Source organism: Pseudorasbora parva, chromosome 4 (genome assembly GCF_024679245.1).
Source record: "Pseudorasbora parva isolate DD20220531a chromosome 4, ASM2467924v1, whole genome shotgun sequence".
Taxonomy (NCBI): Eukaryota; Metazoa; Chordata; class Actinopteri; order Cypriniformes; family Gobionidae; genus Pseudorasbora; species Pseudorasbora parva.
The window spans coordinates 18882746-18898877 of record NC_090175.1 but is presented as its reverse complement, the minus strand read 5'-3'; the positions used below and the strand labels follow the sequence as shown (position 1 = coordinate 18898877).

At 36.1% G+C, this 16132-nt stretch overlaps 1 protein-coding gene across 3 annotated transcripts in view; it reads right to left on the bottom strand.

The window, feature by feature from the left end:
• ctnna2 (catenin (cadherin-associated protein), alpha 2) overlaps nucleotides 1-16132 on the bottom strand; it is a 678725-nt gene that overhangs the window by 98486 nt on the left and 564107 nt on the right. For all 3 annotated transcript variants that reach the window (XM_067441162.1, XM_067441164.1, XM_067441163.1), the window contains one exon: nucleotides 12153-12233. In XM_067441162.1, coding sequence (XP_067297263.1) covers nucleotides 12153-12233 — 81 coding nt within the window. The remainder of the gene's footprint in view (nucleotides 1-12152; nucleotides 12234-16132) is intronic.

The following is a 16132-nucleotide window of genomic DNA, read 5'->3' as shown; positions in this document are numbered from 1 at the left end:
CTCAACTTTCTCTTCACAATATCCCACAGATTCTCTATGGGGTTCAGGTCAGGAGAGTTGGCAGGCCAAATGAGCACAGTAATACCATGGTCAGTAAACCATTTAGCAGTGGTTTTGGCACTGTGAGCAGGTGCCAGGTCGTGCTGAAAAACCAAATCTTATCTCATCTCCATAAAGCTTTTCAGCAGATGGAAGCATGAAGTGCTCCAAAATCTCCTGATAGCTAGCTGCATTGACCCTGCCCTTGATAAAACACAGTGGACCAACACCAGCAGCTGACATGGCACCCCAGACCATCACTGACTGTGGGTACTTGACACTGGACTTCAGGCATTTTGGCATTTCCTTCTCCCCAGTCTTCCTCCAGACTCTGGCACCCTGATTTCCGAATGACATGCAAAATTTGCTTTCATCTGAAAAAAAAAGTACTTTGGACCACTGAGCAACAGTCCAGTGCTGCTTCTCTGTAGCCCAAAAGTGTCTTGACCTGGGGAATGCGGCACCTGTAGCCCATTTCCTGCACACGCCTGTGCACGGCGGCTCTGGATGTTTCTACTCCAGACTCAGTCCACTGCTTCCGCAGGTCCCCCAAGGTCTGGAATTGGTCCTTCTCCACAATCTTCCTCAGGGTCCGGTCACCTCTTTTCATTGTGCAGCGTTTTTTGCCACACTTTTTCCTTCCCACAGATTTCCCACTGAGGTGCCTTGATACAGCACTCTGGGAACAGCCTATTCGTTCAGAAATTTATTTCTGTGTCTTACCCTCTCGCTTGAGGGTGTCAATGATGGCCTTCTGGACAGTAGTCAGGTCGGCAGTCTTACCCATGATTGTGGTTTTGAGTAATGAATCAGGCTGGGAGTTTTTAAAAGCCTCAGGAATCTTTTGCAGGTGTTTAGAGTTAATTAGTTGATTCAGATGATTAGGTTAATAGCTCGTTTAGAGAACCTTTTGCAAAATCATCAGTATTAAAACAATAAAAGCCCTGACATATTTCAGTTGGTGTGCAATGAATCTAAAATATATGAAAGTTTAATTATTATCATTACATTATGGAAAATAATGAACTTTATCACAATATGCTAATTTTTTGAGAAGGACCTGTATATGTATATATATTCTCTGTTTATGTAATCCTTATGAATATGAAAACAGTGAGAGGTACAGTTCCTACAGCGGAGCCTCATTATGTGTAATGTGACCACACCCACGTGCACACAATGCAATTCACATGCTAATTGTCCACGTGAAGGAAAGTGAATCTGCCCCCCCCCCATCACCTCAAAACAATCAACTTCATCATTCTTCTGATTTTCATAGAGTTTAGAATACATGCTGTTTACATTGATTTACCTTGAGTTTACCTTGGATTTAACTAAGAAGAAATGCAATGTTATGTAACAATATTTTTTTTTAAGGTAAAACATTTTTCCTCGCTTATATTAGCATTATTGATGCATAAACTTTGCATTGTATGTGTGAAATCAACGGAAACATGTTGAAATATAAAATAGGTAGGCAACCTTTCAGATACACATAATGCATGGGGATATTTTCATGCTCTATGATATTAAACACAGCATGATATAAAAATAGGGTTGCCTACATTTATTGGGCCTAAATGTCCCGTACATGACTGTCCCCACTGATTAAGGGGCCATTCACACGTTGCGTCTTTAACACACTCAAGTAGATTATTTTTAAATGTAGACGCGTGACAAGCACGCTCAGATAGAGACTAATTAGTTTTTGTTCATCTTGTACTGTTCCTGTTTGAACTATTGCCCTGATTTTGTTCACTGCTGTTTTTTCATATATCTATCTATATATTTATAGATATATATCATCCTATTAGAATGATTTCTGAAGGATCATGTGACACTGAAAACTGGAGTAATGGTAATAAATTCAGCTTTGATCACTGGAATAAATTACACTTTACCCTGTATTCACATAGAAAACATTTATTTTAAATTGTAAAACATATTTCACAATATTAGCATTTTTACTATTTTGGATCAAATAAATCCTGTCTTGTGAGCAGAAGATTTTTTATTTTCTTCTTTTTTTACATACAGATCAAAAACTTTTGAACAGTACTGTAGGTCTAAAGTCTTTATGTAAAGACAATGTATAAGATTAATTATTTAAATTAAACGTGATTTTGTGAATAAGCTACAAACAATACTTTCAATCATAAAGTCTACAATCATTCTCTACAGTTCCCTCTGTCATATTCCTCATTGATATTTAGGGGAGGAATTATTGACGCATCAGTGTAAATCACAGCATTATTCATGATGATCCACACCCTCTCCGCATGAAGCCATTCTGACAATACGTGTCTTACAAAAGTTACATGACTGTATTGTCTTGTATGAATCAGTGATCAAAATGGTTTTCACATTGTTTTGAAGAAAACAGAAAAAAACTCTAGAAAACTACTTTATTTCAGTGATTAAACATTTTAGCTTTTTCAAAAACTAACGATAACTTTATTTTTTCAAAACTACAACTACAAACTTTTATGTACAGTGATGGGAGTACTCGAGTCCTGGACTCGGACTCAAGTCCTTATTTTCTGGACTCGAGTCCGACTCGAGACTCCGTTCTCTGGACTCGTGACTCGACTTGGACTCGCGGACTGATGACTCGTACTTGGACTCGAGTCTCAAGGATATATAAAATCGGACTTGAGGATTCATCAAATGAATTACGTTGTTTCTGACTAAATAGGTTATACAATTTAATATAAGATGTTACACTTTTCCTGTTTCGGGCTCCAAGACCAGCTGCGAACCGTAATCTTTTTTTCCCCTCACAGACAATGCTACCGCTCGCTCTCCTTGCTTGACAACACACTCACTGACGTCACTCACTTTACGCCGCATTCTCCTGCATTATTCGCGGTCTAAATGTTGTCATTAGGAAAATGCAGAAACTATTATTGACTAATGCATATATGATAATAAACAGAGGAAGCTAGGTTTGGGCGATGTCTGCCTATTTGGCATCAGACGTCGACGATGTCAATATAAAGTGAAGCGAAAGTACAGCAACGGGACATAACTGCCAGATTCAATCTGTGCTTTCTGCAAAGGCTGACGCTGAGCCAAAGACGGACGCTCAGCGCTTAATCCCGCTTATGTTTATTTTAGATTTCATTCAGATATTTAAATACATATAATTTATAGCAAAATAATACATTCATAGTTTGTAAAATACACAAATGTGTCTATAAACAATCCTTTCAAATGTATTTGCCTACATACAGTACAGGCTAAAGGTTTGGACACATTACTGTAATGTTTTTGAAAGAAGTTTCTTCTGCTCATCAAGCCTGCATTTATTTGACAAAAATACAGAAAAAAAAAATGTAATATTGTGATATTTTATTAAAATTTAAAATATTTTGTTTTCAATTTATTATACTTCAAATTATCATTTATTTCTGTGATAAAAGCTGAATTTTCAGGATAATTCCTCTAGTCTTCAGTGATCATGATCCTTCAGAAATCATTCTCATATGAGGATTTAATATGAGTGTTGGAAACAGTTATGCTGCCTAATATAGTTAATGAATAAAAGGTTCAAAAGAATTATTCAAAATAAAAACATATTTTTAAATAATATAAATCTCCTTCACTGTCACTTTTTATCAATTTAACACATCCTTGCTGAATAAAATTACTGATTTATTTAAAAAATAAATAAAATAAAAATAATACTGACCCTAAATTACTGACCAGTAGTGTATATTGTTGATACAAAAGAGTTCTGTTTTTTGAAACATTTGCTTTTTCTTTTTTTTAATTTCTTTTTTTTTTTTTTTTTTTTTTTTTTTTTTATTGATCAAAGTATTATAAAAAAGTATCACATGTTATGAAAACATATTAAGCAGCAGAACTGTTTCCAACTTTAATAATGAATCATCATTATTATAATGATTTCTTAAGGATCATGGGACACTGAAGACTGGAGGAATGATACTAAAAATTCAGCTTTGCATCACAGAAATAAATGATAATTTAAAGTATAATAAAATTGGACTCAAACACGGGACTCGAGCCTCGACTCAGACTCGAACTCAGGTAATGGTGCCTCGACTCGGACTTTTCTTTGGTGACTCGGACTTGGACTCGGAACACTGGGCCTCGAGATTCGACTCGGACTCGACAGTTGGTGACTCGACTACAACACTGGCTCACACATTGAATTACACTGAATACAGACTTTACTAAATCAGGCGTTAGCGATTAATATGCTTTAAAGCAACTGAAAGAAAAGAAAAAAAACAAACGTCAGAGCATGTCAAACTTCTTCAGGGCCACAAAATACCCTCAGGGTCCAGATGGTTTACTAGTTAAACTTTCTGGTTACCAGCGCAGACCAACTACATCATTTCAATTAATACAAATAAACAAACAAACAAACAAACAGACAGACAGACAGACAGACACATAAATAAATAAATAAATAAATAAATAAATAAATAAATACATAAATAAATAAATAAATAAATAAATAAATAAATAAATACATAAATAAATAAATAAATAAATAAATAAATAAATAAATAAATAAATAAATAAATAAATAAGAGAGTGTGAGAATCAACCTCTGTGCAGTGTGGAAGGAGATATAAGTACTCAGGAGGCTAAAGGCAATGGAAGACTCCTTTGAGGTTAATCTCAACTGTATATATGAACTAGTCTAATCTGTTCTGCGGCACTATTGAGGGATCTGATAGCGATGCTAATTTATTAGTCAGTGCGCTCACTGCAGGACTGAAGTGTCATAGTTATTCCATGCATGCCTGTGTAGCATAAAGACCTGCTTATGCATTTATGCAGAGCAGTATGGACATTAATTTCATTCTCTTGGATTCAATTTCTCTATTTACTCAAATTAGATTAAAAAAGAATTTACCAAAATTTTAACATCTATCGATCGATCGATCTGTCTGTCTTTCTGAAAAAAAAGAGCAATTTGTAAATAGATGCTAAACCTAAACAATGCAAATTTAATACAACACAGCAATATAAAAAAAAATCAACCACGGTCCTCTACAAATGTTTGCGATGGTGAACAGGATTGCCGTAGTAGCTTGAGTTGCACTGGTCGGGGTGGTATATTCTCCTGCCAGGTAGACAGTAATAACTCAAAGCCGGCTGCCACAGACACTCGGCTGTTCCCCCGGTGAGACTGATTTGATGAGATGGCGATGCCTCCATTCATTTGACTGAGGGGCCTGAAAAGCCCTGAGCGGATCACAGAAGTTCACATCTCATATCTTCAGTGGTTGTGCCATGAAAAAGAAGTGAATTTACACACACACACACACACACACACACACACACACACACACACAAAAGCAGCACGTATATCTACCCAGATCCATACATGCAAATGTACACAAATATCACGTTCGTGTGCCCGGTGTGCATTATTTTATTTATTTATTATTATTTTTTTTGTGTTATGTATGGTGAGTTGTGCATCGGTTAGCCTCCGCCCCTCAATGCGTCATCTTTCCACAATCAACTAATAAAATGCTAATCTTTAGACTTTAAGTCTTTTTGTTTAAATTAAGTATTTTTGTTGTTGTTGTTTTGTTATAAAGTCCATGGCTGCTGTTCTGCATAGTCAGTAAACAACAGCAAAAACACAGGAGCCGACTGCTACCCGTTGATCACTGCCTGGAAATAAAATATGTAATGAGAACATCCAACATATGTGCATGGATTTCACATTGGATATATCAACAGCTTGGTCTGCAATTCGCTTAGAATCCTCCTTGATCCCTCTGCAAGTTTTTTTCGAGATCTCAAACCCCATTAAAATGATTAAAATGTAATTTGTTTTGCGATGAGATTCTAGTGACATGTTGCTAAGGTGAGAGGTGGTTTATCAGATGCAAGAGCATATGGAGCCTAACAGCAGTGGAAACAGGAAGTGATTGGTCTGAATCATCAGGAGAGGAGTGAGCTGGGGTAAATCTGGGCCATCAAACACTTTTCATTTCCTTTAAACCACTTTAACTGTACAATAAAACCTCCATGTATCCGTGAGGGAAACATCTTGCCCCGCCTCAGACCATGATAGATAATGAAATAAATGTCTTAAGAGGATTAAAAATGCTTGGCCGGGCAAATCTGTAAACAACCAGCTCCCTCGACCGACACGTAGCTACAATACATGTGTCAGGGAAAGTTTACAGCTTTCCAAATATTGGTCCAGCGAAGCGGGTGACAGAAGACACGGGAACACAACGGCCGTGAGATTCAGCGAGGGGGGAAGGAGCGTAGAGGAGTAGAAATGAGGAAGGTGATGTACGACTGCTGAGTCTGAAAATGCGACCCTTGAATTTACAGTCTTGGTGAAGGGGGTGGGAGTGGGAAGATTTTAAAAGATGTTTTCCAATTATAAAAGACTGCACAAATCGGGTGGAGGGTAAACGGCAAGCTAACTCCAGCTGTGTGTGTGTGTGTGTGTGTGTGTGTGTGTGTACTGTTTTTTAACCTCTGCAACGGTTGATTTATACACCCACTAACACGCTCCTGAACTCCAAGTGTAATTAAGGCAGGCCACTCAAAACGAACATCTATTCCGCGGTAGTTGCTCTCCCTGTGGATTTACTGTGATGTGGGGTGAAGAGGGTCTTCTCCCAGAAGTGGCAGGCCAATGAGGTCTATAATACCTGGAGAAAGCTATCTGTTAGCATTAATATTTTTCTTGGACCACCCGGAAGTGTGAGATTTTAAATTTGCCATCCTTACTCATGGCCCCACAAAGCCAATCACTTGAGAATGTCTTATGACTATGGCCTTGTTTTCACAGTAATATGTTTTAGTTTGAAAACACATCTTTTTCTTTCCAGACTGAGACAGCATTTTTGTCTTGCGAATGAATATATGTGTGTGTGTGTTTATACAGGTATTGTGCCTGTTATGTGCTATTCACTTTTTTTAAACTGTTGCTAAAGATTTGTTACTTTGTATTCATATCACTGCAAAGATGACAGAAAATTTGCTGTCCAGCGGCAAAAGATGAGAGCACTATAGTTTTTTAGATCAGACATGTAATGGTGGCTGAAAGTGACCTGGACACATTAGAGAGATATTTGGCCAAATAAAATTATCCTGCCTGAAGAATTCTGTGCTAACTTTATGATGTCTGTTCCGTTTGTATCATCTTACTGAGCTTTTATAAGGTTCCACACGGTCATAGTGAGGTGATTTCAGCGTCAACTTTTCAGTGTGGATGAGGACATTTTGGAAAACAACTGAAAACGCTAGTGTGGACAGAGCGTTTGAAAATGTATCCGGATTGCAGTTTATCTCAATCGCTCTAATACATTTTTCACTGTAAGTGCAATTGTTACAACTGTTTGCTGGAACATCAGAACTCTACTGTATGTCTGAAAAATGTAGTCAGTCGACCAAAACATTTAATTCATGCTTCAAAACCTAGTTATTGTGTCATTAGCGTTGGCCAATTTACTGACCCTTCACTCTCCACGAGCATCAATAAGCCTTGGCCACCCATGACCCTGACCCTGTCGCTGGTTCACCACTGTTCCCTCCTTGGGCCACTTTTGATAAACACTGACCACTGCACACCAGGAACACCCCACAAGTGCTACAGTTTTGGAGATGCATCATTCATCTAAACATCACAAATTGGTCCTTGTTAAATCTTTACGTTTGTCCATTTTTACTTGTTGCTTGTTGCCTAATATATCCCACCCACTAACAGGTGCCGTGATGAAGAGATAATCAGTGTTATTCAACTCATCTGTCAGTGGACACAACGATATGTCTGATCAGTGTATATATATATTATGTGTGTGTTGTAATTTGACAACATTTTAGATCATAAATATTTATGGAATATAACATGTCTGAAAGATTTTGATCACTGAATGGAACCTTTTGCATCTGATGAATCACACAATGAAAGGATGTTTAGAAATTGTGAAGAGTGTGACCGCTTCACTGAGAATCAACTCTTTTGATTAACAGGCCTTGTGCATTTAATCTTGCATATTTATCTTAAATCTAAATTGCATTTAAATTGTAGACAATTTAACTTTTTTCCACGTGCTAAAACAAAAGCAATTTGCTGAAATCAATAAGTAATTCTAATCTGATGTGAACGATATACTAAAAGTTCAGAGATCTAAACTTGTTATGAATAAAATATAAATAAAAAAGGTCTAATTTGAGAATTTTACTAAAGTGATTGAGAAACTGTAATGTAGAAGTTGGAAATTTAAGGGCATTTTCAAACTTGTAGATTGTAGCTTTGTTTCGTAACAGGGAGTTAAATTATTACAATGAGTTTACTTCTTGGTTCAGTTCCCTTTCACAAGGCAACAGTATGAAATGGGGAGGCATTTTTATTTATTTATTTTTTTATGGGATACCTAATGTGCTCACCTATAGACTCTGACACTTCTGCTTTTTACGCAGCATATTTCCCATTATGAATTATGATACAGATTGGTTTACTGGTCCACTGGTTTGGATAGCTTTTTCACCATAACTAAACAACTTTAGAGAGCATTTTCAATCAGGCCAAGGCATCTCTTTCAGGCAATATCAGACCAGTTGTTTTGGTGTGGATCCGAATAAGATTGTCATGTTTGTAAATGCCTAAACAAATCACGTAAAACACACCAGGGGAAAAGCGCAAAGGGGGAAAAAATGCCAGGTATATTGCATTGTGATTGGCCAATGGAACCACAAAACAATGAACAAGAAAATCAGTAAGAGCCATATATATATAAAGGTCCTTCTCAAAAAATTTACATGTGGTAAAAGTTCATTATTTTCCATAATGTAATGATAAAAATTAAACTTTCATATATTTTAGATGCATTGAAATATTTCAGGTCTTTTATTGTTTTAATACTCATGAAGCTCATGAAAACCCCAAATTCTCAAAAATCTCAAAAAATGATTAATCATAAAAGTTTCTCTAAACGAGCTATCGACCTAATCATCTTAATCAACTAATTAACTCTAAACACCTGCAAAAGATTCCTGAGGCTTTTAAAAACTCCCAGCCTGGTTCATTACTCAAAACCACAATCATGGGTAAGACTGCCGACCTGACTGCTGTCCAGAAGGCCATCATTGACACCCTCAAGCGAGAGGGTAAGACACAGAAAGAAGTTTCTGGCACCTCAGTGGGAAGTCTGTGGGAAGGAAAAAGTGTGGCAAAAAACACTGCACAACGAGAAGAGGTGACCGGACCCCGAGGAAGATTGTGGAGAAGGACCGATTCCAGACCTTGGGGGACCAGTGGACTGAGTCTGGAGTAGAAACATCCAGAGCCGCCGTGCACAGGTGTGTGCAGGAAATGGGCTACAGGTGCTGCATTCCCCAGGTCAAGCCACTTTTGGGCTACAGAGAAGCACTGAACTGTTGCTCAGTGGTCCAAAGTGCTTTTTTTTCGGATGAAAGCAAATTTTGCATGTCATTCGGAAATCAGGGTGCCAGAGTCTGGAGGAAGACTGGGGAGAAGGAAATGCCAAAATGCCTGAAGTCCAGTGTCAAGTACCCACAGTCAGTGATGGTCTGGGGTGCCATGTCAGCTGCTGGTGTTGGTCCACTGTGTTTTATCAAGGCCAGGGTCAATGCAGCTAGCTATCAGGAGATTTTGGAGCACTTCATGCTTCCATCTGCTGAAAAGCTTTATGGAGATGAAGATTTGGTTTTTCAGCACGACCTGGCACCTGCTCACAGTGCCAAAACCACTGGTAAATGGTTTACTGACCATGGTATTACTGTGCTCAATTGGCCTGCCAACTCTCCTGACCTGAACCGCATAGAGAATCTGTGGGATATTGTGAAGAGAAAGTTGAGAGACGCAAGACCCAACACTCTGGATGAGCTTAAGGCCGCTATCGAAGCATCCTGGGCCTCCATAACACCTCAGCAGTGCCACAGGCTGATCGCCTCCATGCCACGCCGCATTGAAGCAGTCATTTCTGCAAAAGGATTCCCGACCAAGTATTGAGTTCATAACTGAACAGAATTATTTGAAGGTTGACTTTTTTTATATTAAAAACACCTTTCTTTTAATGGTCGGATGAAATATGCCATTTTTTTATAGATATATTTCAGTTGGCGTGCAATGGATCTAAAATATATGAAAGTTAAATTTAAATCATTACATTATGGAAAATAATAAACTTTTATCACATATGCTATTTTTTTGAGAAGGATATATATATATAAATATATATATATATATATATATATATATATATATATATATATATATATATATATATATATATATATATATATATATATATATATATATATATATATATATATATATATATATATATAAAGAATCAGGCACTGGTAAAACATCTATTATAATAGAATTGTACAACAATGCTATTTTCTCAGAATACAAAACAAGTTGAGATTGTTCAAACAACAATCTCAAAAAAAAAAAAAAAAAAAAATTATTGTATATAAAGAAGTCTTTCAAATGAGAGGGTGACTGTGTGGTGATTGTATGCTCTCTGACAGCTGACATCTTGATGTTTAGAGTGTTGGGCAATTTTTTCCGGAATGTGTTATATGGCGAGTTTATGAAATGAATAGTTCACCCAAACTGACAATTTTATCACCATATTGCCACCACTCATGCCATTCCAAACCGAGAATATGGCTTTCCTTGTTCTATGGAACACAAAAGAGGATATTTTTTTTTTAGGTAAACAATATCCTACCTGCTGTTTTCCATAAAAAGCAGTAAATTGGATGGGTACTATCAAACTTCAGAATGACAAAGAGCACTATAAAAGTACCATAAATGTATATCAAGTCTTCAAGACATACAACAATTTTTTTGCGGGTGAAATTTGTGAAGCCATTTATTGAAAATTTTACCATAACTGTGCTGACAGGAGCTACTTACTGTATGTTTTTCTTAATCAGTGAAACTTTATCTAGCCTTGTTCTTTACGCTGATGAGCTGATGGAATGATTCATTTTCTTTGATGCAATATCAGGTAATAGTATAATATAATAGTGTTATGTGATGTTCGTTCTATCTTAAGTTTACAGCAAAAACTCTACTTGATGGATAATTATATTTCAGTCTGATGGGAATACCCCTCTGTCTAACACAATGAAGTTTTATTTCTCAGCTTTGTTTTTGGTTTAGACAAGTGCTGACCAATTTGACACTGTCTTCCAGTGTCATGGTGTTAGAGAGAAAATGCATCAAAAGAGCTTTTGAGCTCTGCTGATTGTTGAAGTCAAGAGCGTGGACCTCAGCTTCTTGAGTTAGAGATATACTGCTGTTTGAAGCTCTTATGCACGTCAGTTAAATGTTTTAAAATATGAGGTGTTATTTAAGCCTAAACCGTTCTCAAAGGCTAGTGCTGTGCATTATGATTACATTTTTTTAGCATTGCATTTGTCTGTTTTTATTTAAAGGTTTAAATCCATCTACAGGCTCAAAGGTTCAAAATTCATGCATCTGTGAAAATAAATAAATAATACAAAATAAAACTAAAAGACATGAATCTATCCAATAATCTACTTGTCTTTTTCAAAGGGACATGACAAGAAAAAACTAACAAAACAAACAAACAAACAAAACAAAAAATAGACACTGTAAAAAATTATTTAGAAAAAAAGTTACCTGGCTGCCTTAAAATTTTGAGTTCATTGAAATTAAATTTTTGAGTTAATACAATGAACATTTTTTTGAGATTCGACAACCTTTATTAAAATATTATTAAAAGATTTTGTAAGCATAATGGGTAATTATGTGTTTGTTATTTCTGATGATGCAGTGAAACATGCCAAATTGTGCTATTTTCATGATTTATCACATTTTTTATGTGGTTCAGATAAAAAAAAATATTTTGAGTTTCTATGTATTAAACTAATTTCCTTCATTGTATCAACTCAAATTTTTAATTTCAATAAACTCAAAATTTTAAGGCAACCAGGTTACTTACTTTTTTAAGTTAAACCAACAAAAACCAACACAATTTTTTTACAGTGCAGAACCACTGCTGAAAACCTTTAATGAGTCTGTTTCCTTTCAGTGGAATGGTCATAGTCTTTTTTTTTATATTTTTAATTTCTAGAAAGACAGCAGACAGAAGACTCACCTGTCTGCGAAGATCACGGGTCTTCTTGGTCATCTTGTCAATAGCTGAATTCAGTGGGTCTCCTTTTTCTTTTCTTCCAGTCTGCAATAAAAGGGGAAAAAGATTGAAAATTAGTTACGTGGCCGATATTGCCATTTATTGGCCTACAAACTCACACAAAAAGAACAAGAGAGTAAGAAAAAAACAAAAACAAAAAAACAAAAGAACAAGTGAGACTGGTACGGAAGCACCAAGAGATGATGGATTATTATTTTTCTTTCTTGTGATCTCGACATGAAAGTTATCTCATTATCACAACTTATTTTTCTCATGATCTTATCATATTTTTATTTCTTTTCTTGTTATCAACTTAATTTTTTATCACAACTAAAATTTCTTGTGATCTCAAAATAACAAAAGTTGTTTGACTTTTGTTATTCAGTTCTACTGCCAAAGAGGTGGCAGTATAGAACTGAATATATATATATATATATATATATATATATATATATATATATATATATATATTATATTTATATATATATATATATATATATATATATATATATATATATATATATATATATATATATATATATATATATATATATATATATATATATATATATATATATATATATATATATATCTTCTGTCTGTCGGTACATAAAAAATAGAAAGAGGCTATTCTATTTTTGATGTACCCCAAACACTCACGATTCTTCTCATAGAGAGAACAATTGGACTTGCAACAGCTGCTTTGTCACGTACTGTAGACAGCTTCAAGCTGTTGTGGCATGACGCGTCAACGCTCGCGTCCTGTGTAGACACGGTGTTACTGTGTTAGTTCATATTGGCCCAGATTGTATGCATTTTGGACAGAGAGAGTTAAAAACACACTACTTTGTGATCGCTACAATTTGTCCAATATTTTGTCTGCTACTGGCAAGTAATTAACTTATGAATGCTTGAATCAATATGATTGTTTTTCTTAAAGTGTATCTGCTATTGCTACGTTCTAACTGCTAGATGCAGATTATTTGCCCATATTGTCATTAGTTTACCTTACTGTTTCACTCAATATATATTAATAAGAAAAGTGAGAAATATATGTAAATGTATGTATAATTTAATTCATTGATAGTGTTGTGACCTACTGTATTTTCTACATTTCTTTGTAGGAAACCACACAAACAAAAAATCTGCAAAAAATATAAATTTGGATAATTGCACCTCTTTGGAAGAGCATGGCTAATGGGCAGAACCTAGTGTAACACGTGGTATCAGTCACAGCCTATCCTATACAAGACAAATAAAAATAATACCATTATGTAATATAATTTTATTTCAAAGGAAAGAGGAAAATAAAGTGGGTTGAATCCAAGCAGGTTTTTTTTAAAAATTGTTTTTAGAATAGTTAAATAACAGTCCATCTGAAGGCCGTCTGCGATTTTAGGTGTCAAATGCTCTTTTGTTAGACCATTTAAATATGTTAATTACAAAGATACAATTTTTATAAAACGAAGCAAACTTTTTGCTGAAATACCCACAACATATATGACCATGGACCTAAAAAGCAGGGGTGTATGTGTGGTGATAGCCAACAATAGTATTGGTCAAAATCAAATGTCTATTTTTTTATGCCAAAAAACATTAAGATATTAAATAAAGCTCATGTTCCATGAATATATTTTGATATTTTGTAAATGTATTAATAGTATTAGTAATATGCATTGCTATAACTTAATTTGGACAAATTTAAAGGCAAATTTCACAATATTTAGATATTTTTTAACCCTCAAATTCCAGATTTTCAAATCTTGAACAAATTTTGTTATGTCGAGGCCACAAGAAAATTAAGTCAAATGGTGTTGTCTGCCTTGAGTAGGCTTTGGTAAAGGTTTTTAGAAACCCATTAAAACCTGAGCCCTATAAGTGCTTCTAAATGTAGACAAAGCAGTCCTGGAATAAAGCACCTCATAAAGAAACGATAGAGTGTGGACACGACCAATGGTAAAAAAGACAGAGCACAGTAGCAGATTTTGCAGACAGACTGACATGAAAGAACCCTCTGTGCTACATTTCTCCTCTACAGAAACGGCTGGCCACAGGCAAGTCCTAAAACGACAGGGCTTAAACCTTTATAGCCATATAAAAGCCACATCGTGGGGTGCAGAAAACTCCATCTGATGAAGCTGAGAGGACACTATAGCCTGGAGCCATTTGAAAATTGCACAACTCTGAATGCTGCACAACTTGCATGTTCTTTCCTCTATATAATGAATTGGAGCTTAACATAAAACTAACTCCAGCTCCGAGGATTACAGAGGTGGGGGTCTACAATAGAAGTAATTCTCTATTATATTCCTAGTATGAGTCAGTTGTGTTTCTCCAGACCTCTCATTCAATCTTCCGACAGATTAACTTCAGAGGCAAAATTAACAAATTTCACCAGGGTCATGCTTTCTGAAACATCAATTCACAGGTGGTGGACAACACTAAACTCCCCTGATGACACACTCGATGTGTGCGGTACAATATTTCTATAACATGTAGTTAAGCTTCGATTTAGAGAGGGAGCCAAGGGAGAAAGACAGTTCCAAACTGCCCAGAAAGTACATTCACAGACTAATCTGATTGACTGGCTTTATGCAACTTCAGACCTTTATCAATTCGCCTTAAATTACCAGTTTAATTCAATGAGCACCTTAGAAAAAGAGAGCAAAAGAAAGATGTGTATGAGGCACTTAGTAGCAGTGGTATGATTGCATATTTTGTTAAGGAATAATGTCTGGGAAATAATCTGTATGTCTTTGTTTGGGTCCCCCCGCATTTTTCATTGTTTTATGTACAACTGTTGTGCCATAATATATTTCAGATAAACTCCACCCCTCGTGGCCACACAAAAGGTCACTTTACATGTTGGTCAGACTATCTCTTCCTGACTAAATAGGCAGTTCTTAGCCAGAATAAGCTGCGATGTGGACCAGACTTGATGCCGTGAGGGAAAAGTCTGGCTACGCATGCCTAGTTTAGGAGTGTCATGCACCATATAATCTGAATGCCCCTGTTTGCTTCCTGTCTGATTGTTCCAGTGGCTGTTGCCCTCAAAAATGGATTCTCTTTCCCCTGTCAGAGCGAGTGGGTGAAATGTGCTCGGGTTGAAATGAGGACGGTTCCTCTTGTTAGCGAGTAATTAAAGATTTTGCAGCGGTGGCGGCCGTCTCCCCTAGGTCCGATCTGCCAGACAGCTCACAGCTGGCTCCTGTATGTCAGTGTCAGAGGAAACTCTCACCGTAGATGACAACACACGTCCCATCGCTCGCTCTCACTCTCTCAGCAGCAAGACTGCAGGCTGTGGCGCCGTACAAACACAAACAGTATCCTATTAAATATGGACAGCAGGACTGAAACTAAAGCTGAATGCCTGCACACTAGAAAATGCTACAAAAAAAGATACAGACAGACAGACAGACAGACAGACAGACAGACAGACAGACAGACAGACAGACAGACAGACAGACAGACAGACAGACAGACAGATAGATAGATAGATAGATAGATAGATAGATAGATAGATAGATAGATAGATAGATAGATAGATAGATAGATAGATAGATAGATAGATAGATAGATAGATAGATAGATAGATAGATAGATAGATAGATATAGATTTAGCCTAAAGACAATGCATAAAATCAGCATAATGTGTAACCTAAATAATGTTTTCATCAACACTGCAATTAATCAACACAAATAAAATCCCCAACCAAAACAACTTTGAATAAACAAGAAGATTATGACATAAAACTAGATTTTTACAATGGTGAAAGGTCAGAACCAGTCCGAATGGACATTATTTTAGATACATAATGATCCAGGTACAAAGGTTATTTATTTCTTTTTGCCAGGCATGATGTTCAAAGCAGACTGTTAATTAGGCTCTCCGCTTTCGTTTGGGAGATGACCCTCAGAATGAATACGCAACACTGAAGCCATCG